We start from the raw sequence: 21166 nt of genomic DNA on the forward strand, positions 1-21166 counted from the left end.
TCCGGCCAGTGGCAAAGATCACTTGCGAGCAACAAAAATATAGATATTGAAGTAGCACTTACTGACGCCTTACGTGGGTGAATGCGAAAGCATTGCGACTATAGCACGATGCCTAGGCTCTTTCAGTTCTCTTAACTTCGTCTTAGCTAACACCAATGATCGAGGGTTCGACTACCAAGAAAGGTGGGGGGTCCGTAAGCTTTAAGTAACTGTACCATAATTACCTTCGGCTTAACGAACTTCGCCCTGATTAACACCGAAGATCGTGGGTTCGACTACCACCAAAGGTCGCGACTAGACTTCCCACGAAGGTCGTGGGTTCGAGTGCCTTAATTAAATATAACCCGCCGTGGTTGCTTAGTGGCTATGGTGTTGGGCTGCTAAGCACGACGACGCGGGATAGAATTCCGGCCGCTGCGGCCGCATTTCGATGGGGGTGAAAACATTTGTGTACTTCGATTTAGGTGCACGTTAAGGAACCCCAGGTCGTCCAAATTTTCGGAGTTCCCCGCTACGGCGAGCCTCCTAATCAGAAAGTGGTTTTAGCACGTAAAAACCCATAATTTATTTTTAAAAGGAAAGTACCCATAAAAACTGCGCCTTAAATAACTTCGCCTTAATTTACACCGAAGGCGGTGGGTTCCAATTCCACCAAAGGTGGGGGTTCGTCGCCTTTTTGCACCATCGTGTGGTCACGCGATTTTCCGCCTCATGAGCTATATGTTTTCGCATTACTACTTGGCTCAGATTCGTAGCACTCGACAAGTGATTTCAAGAAAACAAGACCTCGAACAGGATATTTTTTAATGGAACTAGCACGTTCAAGGAAATATATTTTTACTTTATTTTTTATTTATTTTATTTACAGAATACTGCAGGCCAACTTGTGACCCAGGCAGGAGGGAATACGTTCATACAGTAATGTAAATACGTTCAAAGAAAAGAAGTGCATATGAAATATGAAATACATTGAATCATATGAGGTACATTGAAGGATAATATAAATACATAAAAAACACATTCTACAAGCATACAACGCAAGGGATTGAATTGAAAGGAGAGAAATATTTACAGTACCAGTTTACACAGTTTTTACACAGTTTACACTGTTTTTTTTTTTCATGCTAACACGCATGAAAGTACTCATGCGATCACTCGTTTATTTGAAATGCAGTTTTTCAATGGCATGTAATATGTTATTGGGTCGGGGAGAGATGGCATGCTGATGCGGGATCCAGGCATAAATTGGGCAGCGGTAGATCAGCATTAACGTTAAGATATTGTAGGTCTGTATGTAACCGCTTTCAGGCCACAACTTGTGCACCTGGGTATGCACCAATTATTGTGTGCCCGAATAGTAAACCACTCGGACAAGTGGCTGTATCAAGGCAGGTAACCTGTCACGGCGTATCTGCCCGATCCTGGTCAATCCCCGAGTGTCGATACATGCCATAACTGAGCGACTTAGAAAACTACCAAGCGAAAATCGCATGGTTGTGCTTGCGTTCAGTGGACCTCAGAAAAGTGAGCGCCACCTCTGTCGCCAAGGGCTTTAGGGGGAAGTTTGAGGGTCAATTTCGGTTTTTGAATCCTTCTGCGTGCGTAGCTACATTGCCCGGTTGCCGCGGGCTGCCGCGACGAGCCCGCTTCCCATCGAAAGGTTCGGAGAACCGCGTGCTTCGATCGGTCTCTGTGGGTACCGCAGCTCCAGGTGCGTGGGCGTGGAGACGCAAACCAGCCTGACCTCGCGCCGCTATTCAATCCACACGAAATTTCTCAGTCGCGCCATTTTGTCTATGGTCGCGCCTTCTGGGCACGCTGGTCCTATGCACAGAAATGTGTAGGGTCAGCAGCTAACGTTTTCTTTCTTTTTTGCGTGTTCTCTGCGTATGTTTGCCGGTGCAACTATTGCTACTTGAGAAATGTCTGATGAGTTAGCTGCCCGCGAAACACGAGGTAGGCATGTTAACATTAGCACACGGCTACTGCAATGAATCAGGGTTGCGGAGTGTTTTCTGGAACAGTGTGCTCTCGAATGTTTTGCCATTAAACAATATACCCGTAAAGACTTATTCGCGCATTTGTAAGCGGTATACACCGAGCGTATTTTTCTGCGCACGCTTGGAGGAAACCGCGAGAGGCACTCATTGTTTGGAGAGAGAGAGAGAGATAAAACTTTGTTATGTCCTTGATGGGGCTCAGGGGTGGCGGGGGTCGGGAGACTAACCCCCAATCCCCCCTTCCTCAGACGGCGGCCAGTCCTTGCTTTCTGGCGGCGTCTTCGGCCATCCGGACGGCCCAGAGCTGCTCCTCTGGGTCCAAGCTGAGCAGCAATGTCTCCCACTGCTCGGCCGTAGTTATGCGTGTGTTAGTGTGGGAGGTGTTGGTGGGTGAGGCTTTGGGGCATTGCCAGATAATATGATCGAGGTCAGCGCGGGCCTCGCACGCTTTGCAGAGTGGAGAGTATGCATCAGGATACATGCGGTTGTAAAGCACGGGGTTCGGAAAGGTTCGTGTCTGAAGGAGTCGCCAAGTGGTAGATTGAGACTTATTCAGTGTTTTGTGTGCTGGGGGGTAGCGTAACCGCTCCCTGCGGTAGTGCAGGAGAATTTCTCTCAACGTGACCATTCGGTCCCGCGCGTGACCGCGATGCAGAACAGAGGGCTGGTCGGGATCGGAAGACGCAGAAGAAGGATGATGCGCCCGGTGTGCGAGAGCTCGGGTGGAATCGTGGGCGGCTTCGTTTCCAGCCAGACCCGAGTGACCAGGGGCCCAGATGATCTGCACGCGGCGTTGACTTGAGGGAGGAGTGCCAGAGAGAATCTTCTGTGCTTGGGGTGATATCAGTCCTCTTGTGTAGTTACGAATGGCCGTTTTTGAATCGCTTATGATGCAGTGTGCATTGGTAGCCGCGTAAGCCAAGGCGATGGCCGTTTCTTCTCCTACTTCGGGTTGCGTGGTGAATATTGATGCGGCCGCGGCGAGGCGGTACTGCGAACCCGCGACTGCGACGACCGCCATGGCATTTTGGTTGGGGTATTCTGCTGCGTCGACGTAGGTTACGTCAGCGGCTTGGTCGTAGCGCTTTTGTAGTCGTTTAGCTCGTTCTGCACGTCGCTCCAGATTGTGTTCAGGGTGCATATTGCGAGGTATGGGTGGGATAACTAGTTGAGCACGAATGTTTGGAGGGATGGGTACGTTTGGTCCGAATTCGGGTGGTGTAGGTTATGCCTAGGGTGCCTAGAATGTGCCTGCCCGTGGTGGAATTGGCTAGTCGTTCGTATTGGCTAATACGCTGCGCTTCAATAAGCTCGTCTATGGTGTTATGAATGCCGAGGGCGTCCAGTTTCTCGTTAGAGGTGGTGATGGGAAGATGTAGGGCTTGTTTATAGGCCCTCTTGATCATGGTGTTGAGTTTGAGTTTGTCACTTGCATTGAGGCTAAGGTACGGGGCGACATAGGTGATCCTGCTCAGGGCGTAGGCGGTTACCAGGCGTATAAGGTTGCTTTCTTTCATGCCGTGATGTCGATTTCCGATGCGTGCAATGAGGCGAGTGGTTTGGTGTACATGATTATCTAATTGCTTGAGTATCTCCGTGTTTCTGCCGTTATGTTGGATGCGTAAGCCAAGGATACGAATGCTAGGTACAGTAGGTATGCGTTGCTGGTGCACGTGGAGTTCTATCTCGGGCGGGTGTGGGTCTGGGCGTCGACTTCCCCAAGTAGGCTTGTACAGAAGGAGCTCCGATTTCTGTGGGGAGCACGCCAGGCCGCGCGGTTCTACGTATGCAACGACCTCGTTGATGGCTTGCTGCAGCGTGTTTTGGATGTCCCCGTCGCTGCCCCCGGTGACCCACAGGGTGATATCGTCTGCGTAGAGGCTATGCTTGAGGTTGGGGATGCTAGCTAATGCAGGCGGTAGTCCGAGCAAGGCCACGTTGAACTATTTAGAGGCCATCCCTCGGCTGCCCCTGGTAACCTGTCAAAACGTGTTGAAAGTCACATTCACAGATATCCCTTCAAAATTACATTTTCGGTATTCTAATTAGAATGCCTAGTGCAGGCCTAATTATGCCTAGTGCAGGTTAACCTGCACTAGGCATATTCCGTTGGCTCACAGACACGGCGAAAAGCCCCACGGGAAACTGTTTACGAGCCCAGTCGCTTTAAACGTGATTGCTGTTGGAATTGCAACAGTGCTAGCCAACAAGTGCGTGCAGTTCTCAAAGAATGTTAATCGCATTGTTAGCATACTTACGTCTGACACTTTCTTTATAGCTAAGATCTAACCGAGCGCTCCTCCAAAAAACAATCTCTTTTGCATAAAAACCCATGATAAGATTGTTTAGGCATTTATGTTTTGATAGGCTTGCGCGTTAGTATTTGTGCATGTTACCTTAGTAGTGGTGATTGTTGCTCGTGTTACTTTACGCGTGCAGTTATTCGTTGACATGCTTTTATCCCGATCCTATACTCGCGGACAACTTTTTTTGGCTAGTAAGCGAAAGCTACGGGGTTGGAGCTTCTGCACATGACTGTATTCGTACGCACTGTAGTCCTGGCGCGCTCGGCACCGGTTTCGGTTTCGCCAACCTCGTACCGACCCAGCTCGCGCTGGCTTTTAAGGACCAGGAACTGCTGGACGCATATGGGACCTAAGGAGAAGGCTCCACGCCGTCTGGTGCCAGAGCGCACCAACCTTTACAAAGGGCTCAAGAAAAGTTGACTCTCTCTCTCTCTTTCGCCAACCTCGCACAACCTCTTTAGTCAGGGAAGATACAATGAGGAAAGATACAAGTATATCTTGTTTCACTCTGGCTTACCCGTTGCTTTGTGATGCGTATTTCGTTTCTTGTGTATGATTGACTGTCATCTTGCTGTTATGCCAACTTACAACGGGTCGGGACCTCGTCAAGCTGTCCAAGCTTTTAGTCCGGTACTCCTCCTTCCTTAAGGAAATAAAATGATTGATTGAATTAACTCGGCGTGAATAAATGTTTATATTCACATCCGATATGTACGAAGTTCTGAACAGTAAGCATCGAAGCCTGCGTCGGAGCTTCCATGCAGCCGTATGGCGTCGGTTAGGGCTTGGACGCGCAACTGACCGCTGTCGTTGGTCGAGGCGGCGCAGCAGTCAGCTGGCTCGCTCACTCGTTTGTACATACCAAAGGTTGCGATTTCCAGATGGGCTCGCTTGGTTTCCGCGCAGACGCTGCAAACACTTTTTTTGTGTGTGTGCTTCAGAAGTCTTTTGTTGGTGAGGTCGGTCAACAGCCTCTCAGGGCAGTTGATGGACGGGACAGCAAGCGACAAACACTAACCAGAAGACAACGGCAACATTTCGCGTTTGATGAACGTGCAAAAACGTGTGACGCTTTCGGGTGTGTGAAAAATCGAAACAGCATACTAAAAATACAATAAAATACCATTAGCTGACTGGTGAAGGTTACGTATCATTTCAAACTAGGTGCTGTAAAAAACAAAAATAATATTGTTTTCAATTTCTCACTTACGAGAACGTCAACAAAACTGTGGGACTACTTCCAGAAGCGGTGAAAGAGGTGCGCTTGGTTTCCGTAGCCTTCGCTTCATAGCCAAGAAAAGTTGTCCGTGACTATAGCAAACCGATCAGCAAACGTAGTTTGAACTACAGGTAGCATATTTAGCTAAAGCTTTATAACATAGTCCCTTGGTTTATATATTATTCTTTTATACTGACATTGAGCAAGGCCGTAGTGTACTCAGGAGTGCATCTCATTTATTTCACAAGGTTCGAGTTCATCAGATTTGGTACCAAGGTAATAATAATAATATTTGGGGTTTTACGTGCCAAAACCACTTTCTGATTATGAGGCACACCGTAGTGGAGGACTCCGGAAATTTTGACCACCTGGGGTTCTTTAACGTGCACCTAAATCTAAGCACACGGGTGTTTTCGCATTTTGCCCCCATCGAAATGCGGCCGCCGTGGCCGGGATTCGATCCCGCGACCTCGTGCTCAGCAGCCCAACACCATAGCCACTGAGCAACCACGGCGGGTGGTACCAAGGTGTTCGAAGAGTATGAAACATATTTTCTGAAAGGCAGTATATGGGGCAACTCATGATCTGTTGCATTGTTTATTGTTGGACTCCTTACAGAAAACAAGCCCCGTTTTCTTGATCATGCTGTCCAGTAAACTTGCGAACCGCCCCCAAAATTAGGGCAGTTTCACCCGAAGGGATAGTAGTGATAGCAATTGCAAGGTTTAAAATCCTCGGACGGTGCTATATGCGGTTGCAACATGTGGCCACGAAGCAGCACGCAAGGCAACTCTTGCTGGCGGGTACACCATGCGTCTGATAACGCAAGCGCCATGAGTTCCGCCAGAGGTGTTGCCGGCATTGCAGCTATAGGGAGCCCAGGTGGAAGCGCCGTTTAAGGGAGATGACAACACAAACACTTCAACAGCTATTTGCAACCTAATTTTCGCGAGCATCCATATTCGTCTCCCGATTTTCCTAGAATTCACAGCGCATTCCAAAAGCTCATTGCGCATTTCTGTTTTTTTTTCTTCTACGCTCTGACATGTACCCTTGGCAGGCGGCTTACCGAATTTATTTCAATTAGCTTTTTAACAATGTGTACAGAATACCGGAAGAAGAAGAACACCGGAAGAAGTAAAGAAAGCCTTGGGAGCTATGCAAAGGGGGAAGGCAGCTGGGGAGGATAAGGTAACAGCAGATTTGTTGAAGGATGGTGGGCAGATTGTTCTAGAGAAACTAGCCACCCTGTCTACGCTATGTCTCATGACTTCGAGCGTACCGGAATCTTGGAAAAACGCTAACATAATCCTAATCCATAAGAAAGGGGACGCCAAAGACTTGAAAATTATAGACCGATCAGCTTACTGTGCGTTGCCTACAAGGTATTTGCTAAGGTAATTGCAAATAGAATCAGGAACACCTTAGACTTCCGTCAACCAAAGAACCAGGCAGGATTCCGTAAAGGCTACTCAACAATAGACCATATTCACACTATCAATCAGGTGATAGAAAAATGTCCGGAATATAACCGACCTTTATATATAGCTTTCATTGATTACGAGAAAGCATTTGATTCAGTCGAAAGCTCAGCAGTCATGGAGGCATTGAAGAATCAGGGTGTAGACGAGCCGTGTGTAAAAATACTGAAAGATATCTATAGCGGCTCCACAGCCACCGTAGTCCTCCATAAAGAAAGCAACAAATTCCCAATAAAGAAAGGCGTCAGGCAGGGAGATACGATCTCTCCAATGCTATTCACAGCGTGTTTACAGGAGGTATTCAGAGACCTGGATTGAGAAGAATTGGGGATAAGAGCTAAGGGAGAATACCTTAGTAACTTGCGATTCGCTGATGATATTGCCTTGCTTAGTAACTCAGGGGACCAACTGCAATGCATGCTCACTGACCTGGAGAGGCAAAGCCTAAGGGTGGGTCTAAAAATTAACCTGCAGAAAACTAATGTTTAACAGTCTCGGAAGAGAACAGCAGTTTACGATAGGTAGTGAGGGACTGGAAGTGGTAAGGGAATACATCTACTTAGGACAGGCAGTGACTGCGGATCCGGACCATGAGACTGAAATAAGCAGCAGAATAAGAATGGGCTGGGGTGCGTTTGGCAGGCATTCTCAGATCATGAACAGCAGGCTGCGATTATCCCTCAAGAGAAAAGTGTATAACAGCTGTGTCTTACCAGTGCTCACGTACGCGGCAGAAACCTGGAGGCTTACGAAAAAGGTTCTACTTAAATTGAGGACGACGCAACGAGCTATGGAAAGAAGAATGATAGGTGTAACGTTAAGGGATAAGAAAAGAGCAGATTGGGTGAGGGAACAAACGCGTGTTAATTATATCTTAGTTGAAATCAAGATAAAGAAATGGGCACGGGCAGGACACGTAATGATGGGGGAAGATAACCGATGGTCATTAAGAGTTACGGAATGGATTCCAAGGGAAGGGAAGCGTAGCAGAGGGCGGCAGAAAGTTAGGTGGGCGGATGAGATTAAGAAGTTTGCAGGGACGACATGGCCACAATTAGTACATGACCGGGGTAGTTGGAGAAGTATGGGAGAGGTCTTTGCCCTGCAGTGGGCGTAACCAGGCTTATCATGATGATGATGGTGATGACAGAATACCTGCATACATTGCATTTTCATTTGCTTTTAACTCATCATGCTTACTTCTGTTCCATTGTACGTTGCGCAAAACGCCTAAAACAACCAGTTATACAGCACAGCGGCGTGACTTTTACTAATTTCGAGGGCGCGGGATTGAGGCGTGGGCGTGGCGGCCCCATTTCAATGGGGGCGTGAAATGCAGAGAAACGCCCGTGCACCGTACTTTGGGTGCATATTAAAGAAACCCAGGCGGACAAAATTAATCTGAGTGCCCCACTACGGTGTGCCTTATAATAAATGCGTGAAAGTGGCACGTAAAACCATAGAATTATTTCTTTTTTTTTGCCTGACCTTAGTAGCATTATCTCACATCAAGAATATGAAGCAAACAAGGCAATGTTTTCGCCCACCACTTGCACTTAACATAGATAGTGTGTTTTTGAAAAGTGCTTTATTGGAAACTGTGGTTACTTGTCTGTTGAACCACAAAGTAAAAGCAAGGTCGAGTACTGCGCTCACATACGCTATATGTCTTCGGCGGCTGAGACCACAATTTAGTGAAAATATTCGCTACTTTTATGTCATCAATGGTTGCGATCAACATGGTCTGCCTGGTTGGTGTTTCGTCATTTGAGGCCCATATTGTTTAATTTATCGGAGACTTTCACCAAACAAGTTAGCTGTTGGTAGCAACTACCCTTACAGAGGCTGTGACCACACTAAAGCAGTGCTTCCATGTAGGCTCATTGCGCACCTCCACCGTACCCGATATAAGATGAAGTATGAGACCAACCTCCTTGGATGATGCTGACTGGACACTGTCGGCATTAGTCAGCGCCCAGTGAAATATTAGGTCTGTCATGAGCACAGGCGCCGGGACTAGAAAAAATACATCACTTTAGGCACTTGAGTAGTAATACTCTTTTGAAAGTTTCAATGGTTTAAAATAAGACGCGTAGGCTCACAATGAAATGTCTCATCTCTCTCTTTTTCACGTGCTGTAATCCAAAGCTCTCACGGATAAATCGGTAAAGACCGGTTAAACCTGGTCAGAGCACCTTTGGCATTTGAGTAGTTTAGCATATATTTACCATGCCGAAGTGTTCTTACGGACCACTACGCCAATAGCAATGGCGAAGCCTGATGGTTAAATTTCACCGTGACTATCCATATAACCGCCATCTCAATACAATGCATACCTGTTTTGCGGACTCATTTTTCCACGATATGTGGCTGCTCCTTTTTGCAGTCTGGTGAGTCTGCTTATTGTTCCCGCTTTGTAGGGTTACGTATTTATAGTCTGTAGCGAAAAACTGCCGTAAGAAATGAGATTGTATGTAGTCGAGACGGCAGTGAAAGCTGAATGCGACCATAAAGTGCCATTTACTACTGTGACTGACTTTCGCACTTTTTGCCTCTGCTTCTCACCCGACTGCAGCCGGTTGCGACTGGAGGTTCGACGGCTGGCACTGCTGGCCACCGACCGCACGAGGTGTTGTGGCCCGAGCGCCGTGTCCTGTTCTGCTACCTGGAGTTGTAAATTCTTCAGGTGAGCTGTGGTTATCGCATCGTGCCAGTGGTCCTGCAGGAACAACTTGGTCTTCAGGCCTTAAGAGCATGCACTGTCGCTTCGACGAATCCGAAATTGTTTCAACAGCATGAAAGCGGTTTCTGCTAAAGCAATGTCTGCATCGTTTGCATCCTTGCATCTCACAACCTCGTGCTGAGTCGTGGAATCAAATCCCGGCCGCGGAGGCCGCATTTCTGTCGGGGTGAATTGCAGAAACGCCTGTCTACATTGCATAGGGTGCACGCTAAAGACCCCCTGGTGGTCAGAATTAATCTGGAATCTCCCACTACGGCGTGCCTCATATTCAGATCGTGGTTTTGTCAGGTAAGACCCCATTTTTTACGTTTTGTTTGCATTGCTGCGCCTTCATGTCTGCTTTTTCTTGCAGTTCCAAATTTCGCAAAGGAGAGGTGCGAATCGTAACAATACAGTTGTATTATTTACAGCAGGCGATAAAGGACGCGCCCGAAAGAATAGACAGCACTACAGAAAATACAGCCACAGCCTTTCATGTCAGGCAGCCTCGCTTGCAGTATAAGTGTCTGATGTACGTCAGCTTACGCGGGGGAGGGGGGCAGGAAGGGGGGGGGCGGGTTTTACTTCAGTTAGCTTCGCGACGGAGCAAACGAGGCGTGAGGTGCACTACGAGGAGTTAAGTGCTCGTAATGAGATCGGGTATGTTTTTTTTTTCATATGATTGCCTTGCCCCTGTGCACAAGGAAATATCATACAAAAATAGTCGGCTAACCGTGCATTTTCTGTTTGGTATTACGCCCACTGCAACTTTTCTTTCTATCCTGCACAACATTACCACGATGAAACATAATTTTCGCTGTACGAGTGCCTTTGATCGCGACGCTAACGTAATTTATGCCGTCAGCCCGCGTTAGTTTCCTGACTGAATGAGTTATTCCAGAGAACTCACAAGAATGCTTTAGCAGAGTGGTCGGTGTCATCGTAATGAACCCGAGCAGCCTTCCACGACCATTAATTTTACCTCTAAAAGGAAGGTAATAAAAGACCCGAGGCTGTTAAGATAAAACAACGCATCATCATCGGACCAGCTGGTGGCAGCAAGTACACGCGCTCATTATGAACCCTAGCTTCTGCACTTGCAGCGAAGCAAATTGTGCTGCGACGCATATGGTTTTCTTTTCATAAAAGCAGAAACTCGGGACGACCACATGATGATCGTATTGCATACCATCGTTAAAAATCGCGCGTACTTGCATGCATCTACCGCAGCTCTCGGACGCCTCCAAGTTTGTTCCTTTGCTTTCGCAGCGGTGGTTGTTAGTGTAGCAAGGTTGACTATTGGGCAAGTCGGTACAGATCCATGGTAAAGTAAACGTAGCGCGAAAAAACAAGCTAGAAAAAGTGCAGACAGGAATAGCGCGTGTGATGTGTCTTCTTGTCCGTCCTTGCTGTTTCGTGGTACCCTCATTTTACGTTGTTAGCGTAAATGCGCTACTACGATATGGGAACACATTATCAGCAGCTCAGAGACTACACTCAATTTGAATACAAGCGATCTTCAAAGCGCAGAGGTGTGGCGTTTTACTTTGGTTGATCTATATCTACTTCGGGGGACCTGCATTCACTTTTTGAAGTTAGCGTGTGGTCCTGTTTCACCTAGATGTCAGGCAACAGAAGCTGAATTTTTCCCCTGATTTCATCAGTGGCTTTCGTCGCCACCGTTCAGCTCTGGACAGCATTTCAGACCTTGTTTCAGCGCTTGAATTTACTGGAGGAAACAAGCATTTTGCCTACATGCTCTTCCTAGACATACAGCAAGCTTTCGACTTGGTTTCACACAAGGCGATTATTTTATAGCTCTTGGAACCGCGGCAATTTGGGGTCATCTGCTCCGCTTTGTGCACAATTTTCTATCGGAGCACCGGATGAAAGTGCGTGTTGGAGGAATATAACAAGTGAATCCCGCACTTTTAAGAGGAAGCTTTAGGTCGAGTGCTCCTATCTAAATACATGTAAAAGGAGATTTCGTTTTTCTCGGCAACCACTGTACCAAATTTGGCGAGGTTTGTTGCGTTTAAAAGAAAAATTTGAGATCTAGTGATTGTTGGTTTTGAATTTCTGAGCTAGGTCGTCGATATTTTAATAAAAATTGGCAAATATAGAAAATTTTCAAAAAACGAAGCTGTCGTGTTTGCTACTCTAGAACTCAACAATAAAAAATGATACCACAATTCTGTGAATTGCATCTAATAGTACATCTAAAGCAGACATAATTGATATGTTACACATGAATATAAAAATTATAGTAATACGGAAATACAGCTTCCGCAGAACCCTTGTAACCAACGTAACAAATTCACGTGGGATGTAAAATGAGATATTGAATTTTTCCGCTTTGAATGATCTAATTGATGCCGTTTATAGAACCGCAATATCTGCTCTTGATGCAGAGCTATGAATTTGTAAGCATCGTGTTTCTATTGTATTCAAACGGTTGAATATTTGAAAATCTTTTTAACAAAATGCAGGCCCTAAATCGAAATTCCGCTTCCAGCAGTCACTAGAATTTAACTTTCTCTCTCAAATGCAACAAATTTCATTAAAATCAGTCCAGGGGTTATCTCAGAAAAACGTTTTTGCGTTTTACATGTGTTTGAATAGGCCGCGTCGGAGTTGGGCGCGAGCTAAAGCTTCCTCTCAAGTGCGGTGTCCCACAGGGCAGCGTTTTATCGTCACTTATTTTTAGCAACGTAATCGCCGCACTTCCAAGCCGCTTGCCTTGGGACGTGACTTACCAGTGTGGATAGCTATCTATGCATATGATATAGCTCTGTCGATAAGCAGCCCTTCGCACATTGCTTTGCGGCTTCCTGCAAGCTTGCAAATAGCTCTGAATGCGACTTCGGAGTACTTGGCTGAAGTTGGTCTGCAGATATCACCTGCAAAGTCGGCTGCAATAGCATGTATCCATGGACAACACGCTCATCGAACTATGAGCCGAATGTGCACTGACGAAACACCGATGAGCTGGGTGCAACGACGCCGTTACTTGGGCTTGATTGTGGACGGTCGCGTCTCATGGCATCCTGTCGTTCAATTTGTACGACGCAAATTGCAATCCCTTCTTAAGTTTGTGTCCGCCTTGACTGCTAGAGGCGCTGGCTGCGACCGCAAACAGCTCTGCAGGTGTACCAGTCATCTGCATTCTCAGGAATGATGTATGCGTTACTAAAACCACCTAGTTTGATGGCCCAACTAGAAGAAGATCATCGAGTTGGCCTACGACTAGTGTTTGGATTACCTTGGGAGACGCAGTCTGTAGCATTACTCACTGAAGCCCAGGCTTTGAGGCTTTTGAGGCTGCAAGAAGACCAGGGGCGCTGCAACGAAAAACTGTTTCAAACTTTTCTATTCCGATTCTGCCGTCAGCCCTCCGCGATTGGTCAAAAACTTTTTGGACAACTCCCATTTCACCTGTATGTCACGCAGCGTCACGAAAACAGCGATAGCTCCCCATCTGATATAACGTCTACACACTGATTATGCATGATTTCACCGAACAAAAGAAAAATAGTTATTTCTGATTCGACGCCTTTTCACCATTAGCCCTGGGCTATTGGTGAAAAGTTTTCGGGCTGCACCCACTTCACCTGCCTATTACGCAACGTCACAAAACCACAAGAACTCACCGCGTCAAAGTGACGTGTAAGCGTTAAAGATGCATTAATATGCCGAACAAAAGTGAATTTTCTTCTGAATAGCCGCAGGCTGTACCTTTCCGAAAGGAATAAAAGATGGCTGCCGCCGATCGCTCATGCACTGGCTACTCGCATGTGCCGGAGAGCATGGATTTACTGGCCTATAGTAAACCTTTTTGCGTGGCCGTGTAACGTTTTCGAGCACTTTCGGCATGTTTATGCTCTCGTTCTGCCAACTCTTCTTTGCTGAGGAACCGTTTTAGCGTCATTCTTAGGCTGCCGTTGCACGACACCGCAATTTTTGGCCAGCCACCGCAAGATAAGTAAGGGAAAGCGAACCAGTCAAAGACGCCGGCACCACCCTCTTCATCCGTTTATCGATTTTCAGTGCAGTGGCCCAGCCCCATCGTATCACTCTCCGCTTGAGCGTGCTCGTCGCCTCTTGTCAGCCAATTAGATAAGACAAAACGCTCAGTGTAGGCAATGTTATTCGTTTTTCAAGTAAACAAAAGTGACCTCTTATGAACAAGCAGAGCGTTTGATTGCTGTGTTCAGGCAACCCTGCAGGTCACCGCCCGATGCTTACGTTGGCGGTTACGCAAATTTGACGTCAGGAGATTGGAATAAAAATATATTGAAATAATTTTAGGTTATAAGGCCCCAGAAAGCTCTATATCTCATTGGGCGTCTGCACCGCCCATCGAATGGTCAATCGCTCCATTGATTGTCTAATTCACCGCCCGTTTTCTCGCATGGAAAACATGGCGGCATAATTTATGAACATTGCTGACATTTCTGAACATGCCGCTTCAGTTACGCCTCCGCCTCCGAGAAATATCACCAAAAAACACATTCCCCATTTACCTCACAAACCCTTACGCACACAAAAAGTCTGATATGCCTGTTTCGGCAGTATTCCAATTGGCTCAAGGCCACATGTTCGAAATATTTCCAGATTATCTTCAAGTATTCACAGATGCATCTGTAGATAGTGACGGTCAACGCGCCTCTGCAGCTTTTTTCTGCCCTTCGACTCAAGTACGACGTATCTTTCATATAGCCAATCCGGCCTCGTCGACAACTGCGCATCTAGCAGCGATTAATGTTGCACTGAAATACGTGCAAGAGGCGTTGACCGCATAGAATATTGCCATGTTTGCGGACTCCCGCGCTGTACTTAACTGATTAAAACGCAGTCAGATTGGTTGTCCAATTGTGCGCAGAACTGCTGACTCTGCAAACAAAGTTTCATCACGTGGGGTATCTGTCGTTGCTCAATAGATACGTTCACACGTAGGCATCGCCGGAAAGTAAGAGGCTGATCGGCTGGCTTCAACTTGCCCTCATAACTGTGTCCGCCTTGAAATCTTATGCAAGCTTGATGCGCTGGTCTGCTGATACGTCGCCTCCTCCTCAAGCAGCATCCAGACTAGCGCGTCGCAAATGGAACGTTCCCGCCCCGTGTTCGCCTTTGAGGCTTGTCTCGTCGCACAAGAGCGCAACTATTTAATCTAACTGTTGGCTGTGTGAATATGTGCTAAACGTTTATACAAACAAGGACGTGTGGCAAGTCCATTATGTACGTCTTGCGGTTGCTGCCAGACACTTCAGCACCTAGTTGATATTGGAGTGTCGCGCTTTCAGTGCGCAACGCATGTAGCTAGTGAGGGACTATAATCTCCTTAGCCTGTGGTGTACGACACTCGACGAGCCCAGTAGCTGTGCCTCTCGACGCGATCAGGATCATCGTGTTCTCCTTACTTTTCTAGAATTAACTAACATAAGTTCACGTTTGTAACTCAGACACAAGTTCTTCTATTTAACATTCTTTAGTAGCGTGACCTGCAGCGGACGGGTCCTACTGTGCTTAACTTGTACGCTGTGTTCTACTGTGTTCTTTTACATTTTTCATCTCGTTCTTTTTTTCCTCTTTCCTTCCCTTCTTCCTATCTTCCATTTGTATGTTTCTGTCTCCTCCTTTCGGAAGAGTAGGTAGTCGTCGTGCCCCCTCCAGTGGCAGCTGCCAGCCTGCTCCTCATTTTCCTTCTATTTTCAAATCTATATGTTTTCAAAACAGATGATAATAATAATAATAATAATAATAATAATAATAATAATAATAATAATAATAATAATAATAATAATAATAATAATAATAATAATAATAATCCACTTTTTACTCGCGACTGCAAGCTATACTTGGTAATGGCGATAATACGTGATGCCTCTTGCTTGAAGCCTCTTTAATGCTATGCGTGCGTTCGAAATGTCTAATGACGCCTAACGTATTGACTCTGATAGCATGTTATTCTTAATATTTACAGTGTTGTCATTTCTTCTTGGGCGTGTTGTGTGTGGTACGTTGAAAGGAAGGAAAGAGGCAAAGGTGCACACGAAAGTATCGGTACGCGCAAGCTTTGCTGTATACTTTGGCGACTGGCAAAATTGCCCGAGTGAAACCATCTATCAGAGGTGCAGCGGCGTGACTATCGCTTCCAGAGCCCATGAAGAAGGAAGACGGCTCACGTGCAGGTAGCGCGAGAATATGTAACAGGCTAGCGCGCTCGACATGAGCGTTCACTCTAGCTGCCGATCCCCAGAACCCGCGGCACCACGGCTGGCCGGCCTGAATAAACCGTGGCCACGGCGGCTAAACCTTCACACCTCCTCTTGCAAATTGATGACACTGGACGACGGAGCCCAGTCAAGCCAGCATCAACGCACCGACTCTACCAAGGCGAGAGTGACCTGCCCTCACGCGGTCTGGCAGACGTCCCGCGGTTGTAGGGTGTCCGAGAATTCTACATGGACATGCCGGACATATGGTTCATCCAGCTGGACAGCCAGTTCCATATGAACAAGGTTCCAGGCTCCGGCTGTGTTTCAGGCTCCGGTTGCCACTTCCACAATGACTTGCGGGCAGCCGTCCTTGCTCACGCCATTTCGAGCGCTCAGTCACAACAGCTCTCGGCATTTGAACCGCCGAGTCATTCCATGTCTTCTCGTCCCATATTGCCTGCGTCCGCCCGTGCCGATCGTAAGCACGCACCATCCCCAGCAGATGGCCAGACGGCCTTCTTTCGGAGCTCGACTTCTACCAGGCCCTGACATCTACGACAACTTGCAGCAGGTCGTGACTTCGCACTACAGCCTCACTGAGGCTGCGCCACGCTCACAACCTACGCTGCTGTTGCTGCCTGGTACATCTCTCTCAGATTGCATGAACCCGATACCACCAACAACGACAGAATCTGCTTTCCGTAGGCCATCTGACGAATGCACTGGCAAATAACGCCACAAACGAGCCGCGCTAGGACTGACCACGTCATCTCGAGACCAAGGTGCTGCTGGTCGTCACACTACGTTTCCCTGTATAACCGTACCTGCACCTGAAATGGTAGCACAGCATGAATCAGCAAGGGCAACAAGGCACACTCACGACACTCCCAGTTGTCCCCCATTACCACCATTGCACGCCGTTTGGCGACGGTGTCTTCAGCTTTGTCCCCCTCAGCGGCCTGAACTCTCGGCACGCGCCAAGACCTGGCGAATATGCCTAAACTCCGCTTGCCGAGTTGCACCGCACTGGGCGCGTACGTCGACAACGCAAGAGGACGCCCTCAACACACAAGACAATGCGCCCTGTGTCCAGACACTCTCAGCCACGACCACTAGAGAGCTATTTGTGCCCTTTGCCACAACGCGGACTTTCCCTGGACTTTTTAACCGACGCTGCCAATTGCCTCTGGTGTATATAGACTTGTATTCTCTCTTCTTCCTGCACCCACGCCTTTTACAAATATTTGAGTCGCGCTTTGCATTAGGAGGGGGCGCTGTAGCGTCGCGACTATCGCCTCCAATGTCGGCGAAGAAGACGACTCGCGTTGAGGTAGTGCGAGAGTACAGAACACGCTAGCGCGATCGACCTGAGCGACCGCGGTACCTGCCGCTCCCGAGATCCCGCGGCACCATCGTTGGCCGGCCTAAATGAACCGCGGCTACGGCGGCTACGTCTACGTGCCGCCTCCCACAGAGGCACTGCGTAATCAATGAGTACAGGAGGTGTCCAGGACTATCTTGGCAAATATGTACAAAGATTCCACAGCTACCTTAGTTCTCCAGAAGAAAAGTAGAAAGTAGCCTATGAAGGAAGGGGTCAGGCAAGAAGACACAATGTCTCTAATGCTAGACACTGCAGGCAGATTAGAAGTATTCAAGCTATTAGACTGGGAAGGCTTTGGAGTGAGGGTCAACGGCAACTACCTCAGCAACCTTCGGTTTGAAAATGACAATGTCCTGTTCAGCCAGGACAGGAACTAGGAACGAATTGCAAGAAATGGTTGAGGACCTCGACCGTGAAAGTTTACCAGTGAGGTTGAACATTAATATGCAGAAGACAATGTTCAAGAGCCTGGCGAGGGAACAAGAATCGAGGACCACTACTCACCCTCTAGAGTCTGTAGAGGAGTACGTGTAACTATGTAAATTACTCGTCATACACCCTGATCGTGACACGGAAATTTGCAGAATAAAAATGAGTGTAGTGCATCCGGCAGGCATTACGAAATTCTGACTGGGAGCTTACCATTGTGGATGAAAAGAAAAGTGTACAATCATTGTATTCTACCAGTGCTAACATACAGCCAGAAACTTATAAGCTTACGAAGAAGCTTAAGAACAAGCTAAGGACCGCGCAAAGAGCGATTAAACGAAAAATGTTAGGGGTAAAGCTAAGCGACAGCAAGAGAGCGGTGTGGTTGAGAGAGCAAACGGGGATAGCCGATATTCTAGTTGATATGAAGAGAAAGAACTGGAACTGGGTAGGCTATGTAATGCGTAGCGTAGATAACCGGTGAAACATTGGAGTTACACAATTTGTGCCAAGGTAAGGGAAGCGCAGTCGATGACGGGAGAAAACTAGGTGCGGTGATAAAATTAGGAAATTTGCAGGCGCATCTTGGAACCAGCTAGTGCAAGACTGGGGTAATTGGAAGTCCCAGGGGGAGGTTTCCGTACTGCAGTGGACTAGTCCAACTTCTTCCTTCCTATCCTATGGTCATTCAGAAACTCGGCTGCACTCGAAAGGCGTCATCTGGCGTCGGAGGTGGTAAGGTTGTCTGCTTTGTGTTGTCCTCTCTAAACTAACAACTGTAAATGATCTACGGATGTGTGTTTTGTACGGCTGAACATAATAAAACATGATGGGGTTTTACGTGCCAAAACCACTTTCTGATTATGAGGCACGCCGTAGTGGAGGACTCCGGAAATTTCGAGCACCTGGGGTTCTTTCGAGCACCTGACGTGCACCTAAATCTAAGTACACGGGTGTTTTCGCATTTCGCTCCCATCGCAATGCGGCCGCCGTGGCCGGGATTCGATCCCGCGACCTCGTGCTCAGCATCCCAACACCATAGCCGCTGAGCAACCACGGCGGGTGCTAAACATAATGAACCTAGCTCGTTTGTCACATATAAAGAAATGCAAAAATACGAATTGATGCTCTCGGGTATGTTCCGGGAGGCCGTAAAAGGCGCATATTGTATTTGCTCGCAACTTACGTCACTAGGAACATGAGTTATGTGATTCAGTTTTTTTTTTATTTTGAAGTTGCACATTGCAATAGATTTTGTTCACAGGCAAGCAAATCTCATTATACTCTCCAATCAGAACAGATATCGGCGACAGCGGCCGTAGTTGTTGGAGCTTCTGACGGGTGAGAAGCAATGAAATTACCGAACTAGTAAAAAAAATTAAATTTGTTGATGCCTGAATGTACTTACATACGCCGGAATCTACAGAGCTGAATGTGGGGGTATTTACCATGAAGCATGAAGACGCCAAGCTTTCGCAACATAATGTCGTTGGACTTCACGAAGAAAGTAGCGCGACTCTGCGGCCATTCGCTATGGCACTCCGGCAAGTCGTGCTGGCATACGCATGTTGACAGTACAAAAACTGACTGTTCTGCTTGGATGCTGACAAAAATAGGCTGGCTGTTCACGTAATTGTTCACTTGCTGCTGTTCTTACCCCTTCGCAGGCACGGCGTTCTACCATTGCCTAACACAGGGTTCTTGGAAAGGCCCACTCGCACACTACGGCTATTGCACAACTAAGTTGAACCCCGTAAGTACTTTTCACAATATGTAGCACGACTCATGCCTGGTGTAACTGTAACTGCTAGAGGATCTTGGTGGCATATTTCAGACGTGGCACTTATTCACTGTGCTGAAAGCAGCCGCAGCTCAGATGAAGCGCAGGACAGTAAACTGGTCGCTACCTTTGTTAACCTATCTGCCTCTGCTTCTGTACGTCTGTACTCAAAGCAAATGAGAAGCAAAATAAAAGCGTAGGTCTGGCAAAACGGTTATTTACCCAATGAAATCAAATTCAAACGTTTTTAATATCATCATCATCATTATCATAATCATCACCTTCATCACTTTCATCGACCTATTTTACGTCCACTACAGCACGAAGACCTCTCTCTGCGATCTCCAATTGCCCGTGTCCTGCGCCAACTGATTCCAACTTCCACCAGCGAATTTCCTAATTTCATCGCACCACTTTGTTTTCTCCTGTTCTCGACTGCGCTTCCGTCCTCTTGGCAGCCATTCTGTAACGCTAATAGTCCACCGGTTATCATTCCTACACATTACATGGGCTGGCCGAGCTCCATTTCTTTCTCTTAATGCCAATTAGGCTATCGGCTATTCTCGTTTTCTCTCTGATCCACACCACTTTCAACCTGTCTCTCAACGTTACACCTAACGTTCTTCGTTCCAACGCTCCTTGCGCGGCTCTTAACTTGTTCTTGAGCTTCTTTTCCAACCTCTAAGTTTCCGCCAATTATGTTAGCAGCGATAGGAATGCAATGATTGTACACCTTTGTTTTCAATGGCAATGGTAAGCTCCTAGTCACGATCTGGCAATGTCTCCAGTATGCAAGTCCAACCCATCTTTATTATTCTGTAAATTTCCTTCTGATGATCAGGTTCTCCTGTGAACATTTGACTTACGTAAACCTACTCCTTCACACATCCTAGAGACTGACTGGAGATTTTCAACTCTTGTTCCCTTTCCAGTTTATTATCGTGGTTCTAGGCATATTAAAATCCGACCCCATTCTTACTCATGTTTCCAAATGTTGACGTCGGAAAGGGCCCCAACAAATCCATACCGATCTGCTGAAACAGTCGGCAAGGAGGCTCAATGGGCTGTAGTAATCCCGCAGGCCTTGTCGGTGGTGTCTTGCGTCTCTGGCAGGCTCGAGTCGTCTTGATGTAACGGGTGACGTCAGCTATCAGGGGCGGCCGATAGCACTTCTCTTGTATTCTTGCGAGCGTACGGCAAAACCCGAGGTTCCCGGCTGTGTTATTACAGTGAAAGGCGTGCAGGACTTCTGACCGGTGTGCTACGGGCACAACGAGAAGGTAGTTTACGCGGGCTGGCGAAAACTTTTTCACCAGGCCGTGGTTTTGTAAGAAAAACGAAGACATTTCGCGCCTAAATACCCTAGGGACCAAGTCGCTCTTGCCTTGCAAGTACTCAGCAAGGCTTCTGAGCTCCGGGTCCTCTCGCTGCTGCTCGGTAAAGTCGTTTGCCCTTATTGCAAACGACTTTGTCGTTTGCGTCCTTGTCTTGGTCATCATGGGACGCCGAGTACATGGGAGCGCGAAACAGGCAGTCGCTATCAGAGTGTTTTCGTCCGGACTCGTAGATTACAGTGATATCATATTCATGCAGACTGAAGCTCCACCGCGCTAGGCGTACTGAAGGT

General features: G+C 47.4%; 1 protein-coding gene across 3 annotated transcripts in view; it reads left to right on the forward strand.

Moving 5' to 3' along the window:
* LOC142573044 (calcitonin gene-related peptide type 1 receptor-like) overlaps positions 1–21166 on the forward strand; it is a 198325-nt gene that overhangs the window by 145879 nt on the left and 31280 nt on the right. For all 3 annotated transcript variants that reach the window (XM_075682543.1, XM_075682542.1, XM_075682544.1), the window contains exons 4-5: positions 9582–9692; positions 19427–19512. In XM_075682543.1, the coding sequence (XP_075538658.1) occupies positions 9582–9692; positions 19427–19512 (197 nt within the window). The remainder of the gene's footprint in view (positions 1–9581; positions 9693–19426; positions 19513–21166) is intronic.

This window comes from Dermacentor variabilis, chromosome 2 (genome assembly GCF_050947875.1).
Source record: "Dermacentor variabilis isolate Ectoservices chromosome 2, ASM5094787v1, whole genome shotgun sequence".
Classification (NCBI taxonomy): domain Eukaryota; kingdom Metazoa; phylum Arthropoda; class Arachnida; order Ixodida; family Ixodidae; genus Dermacentor; species Dermacentor variabilis.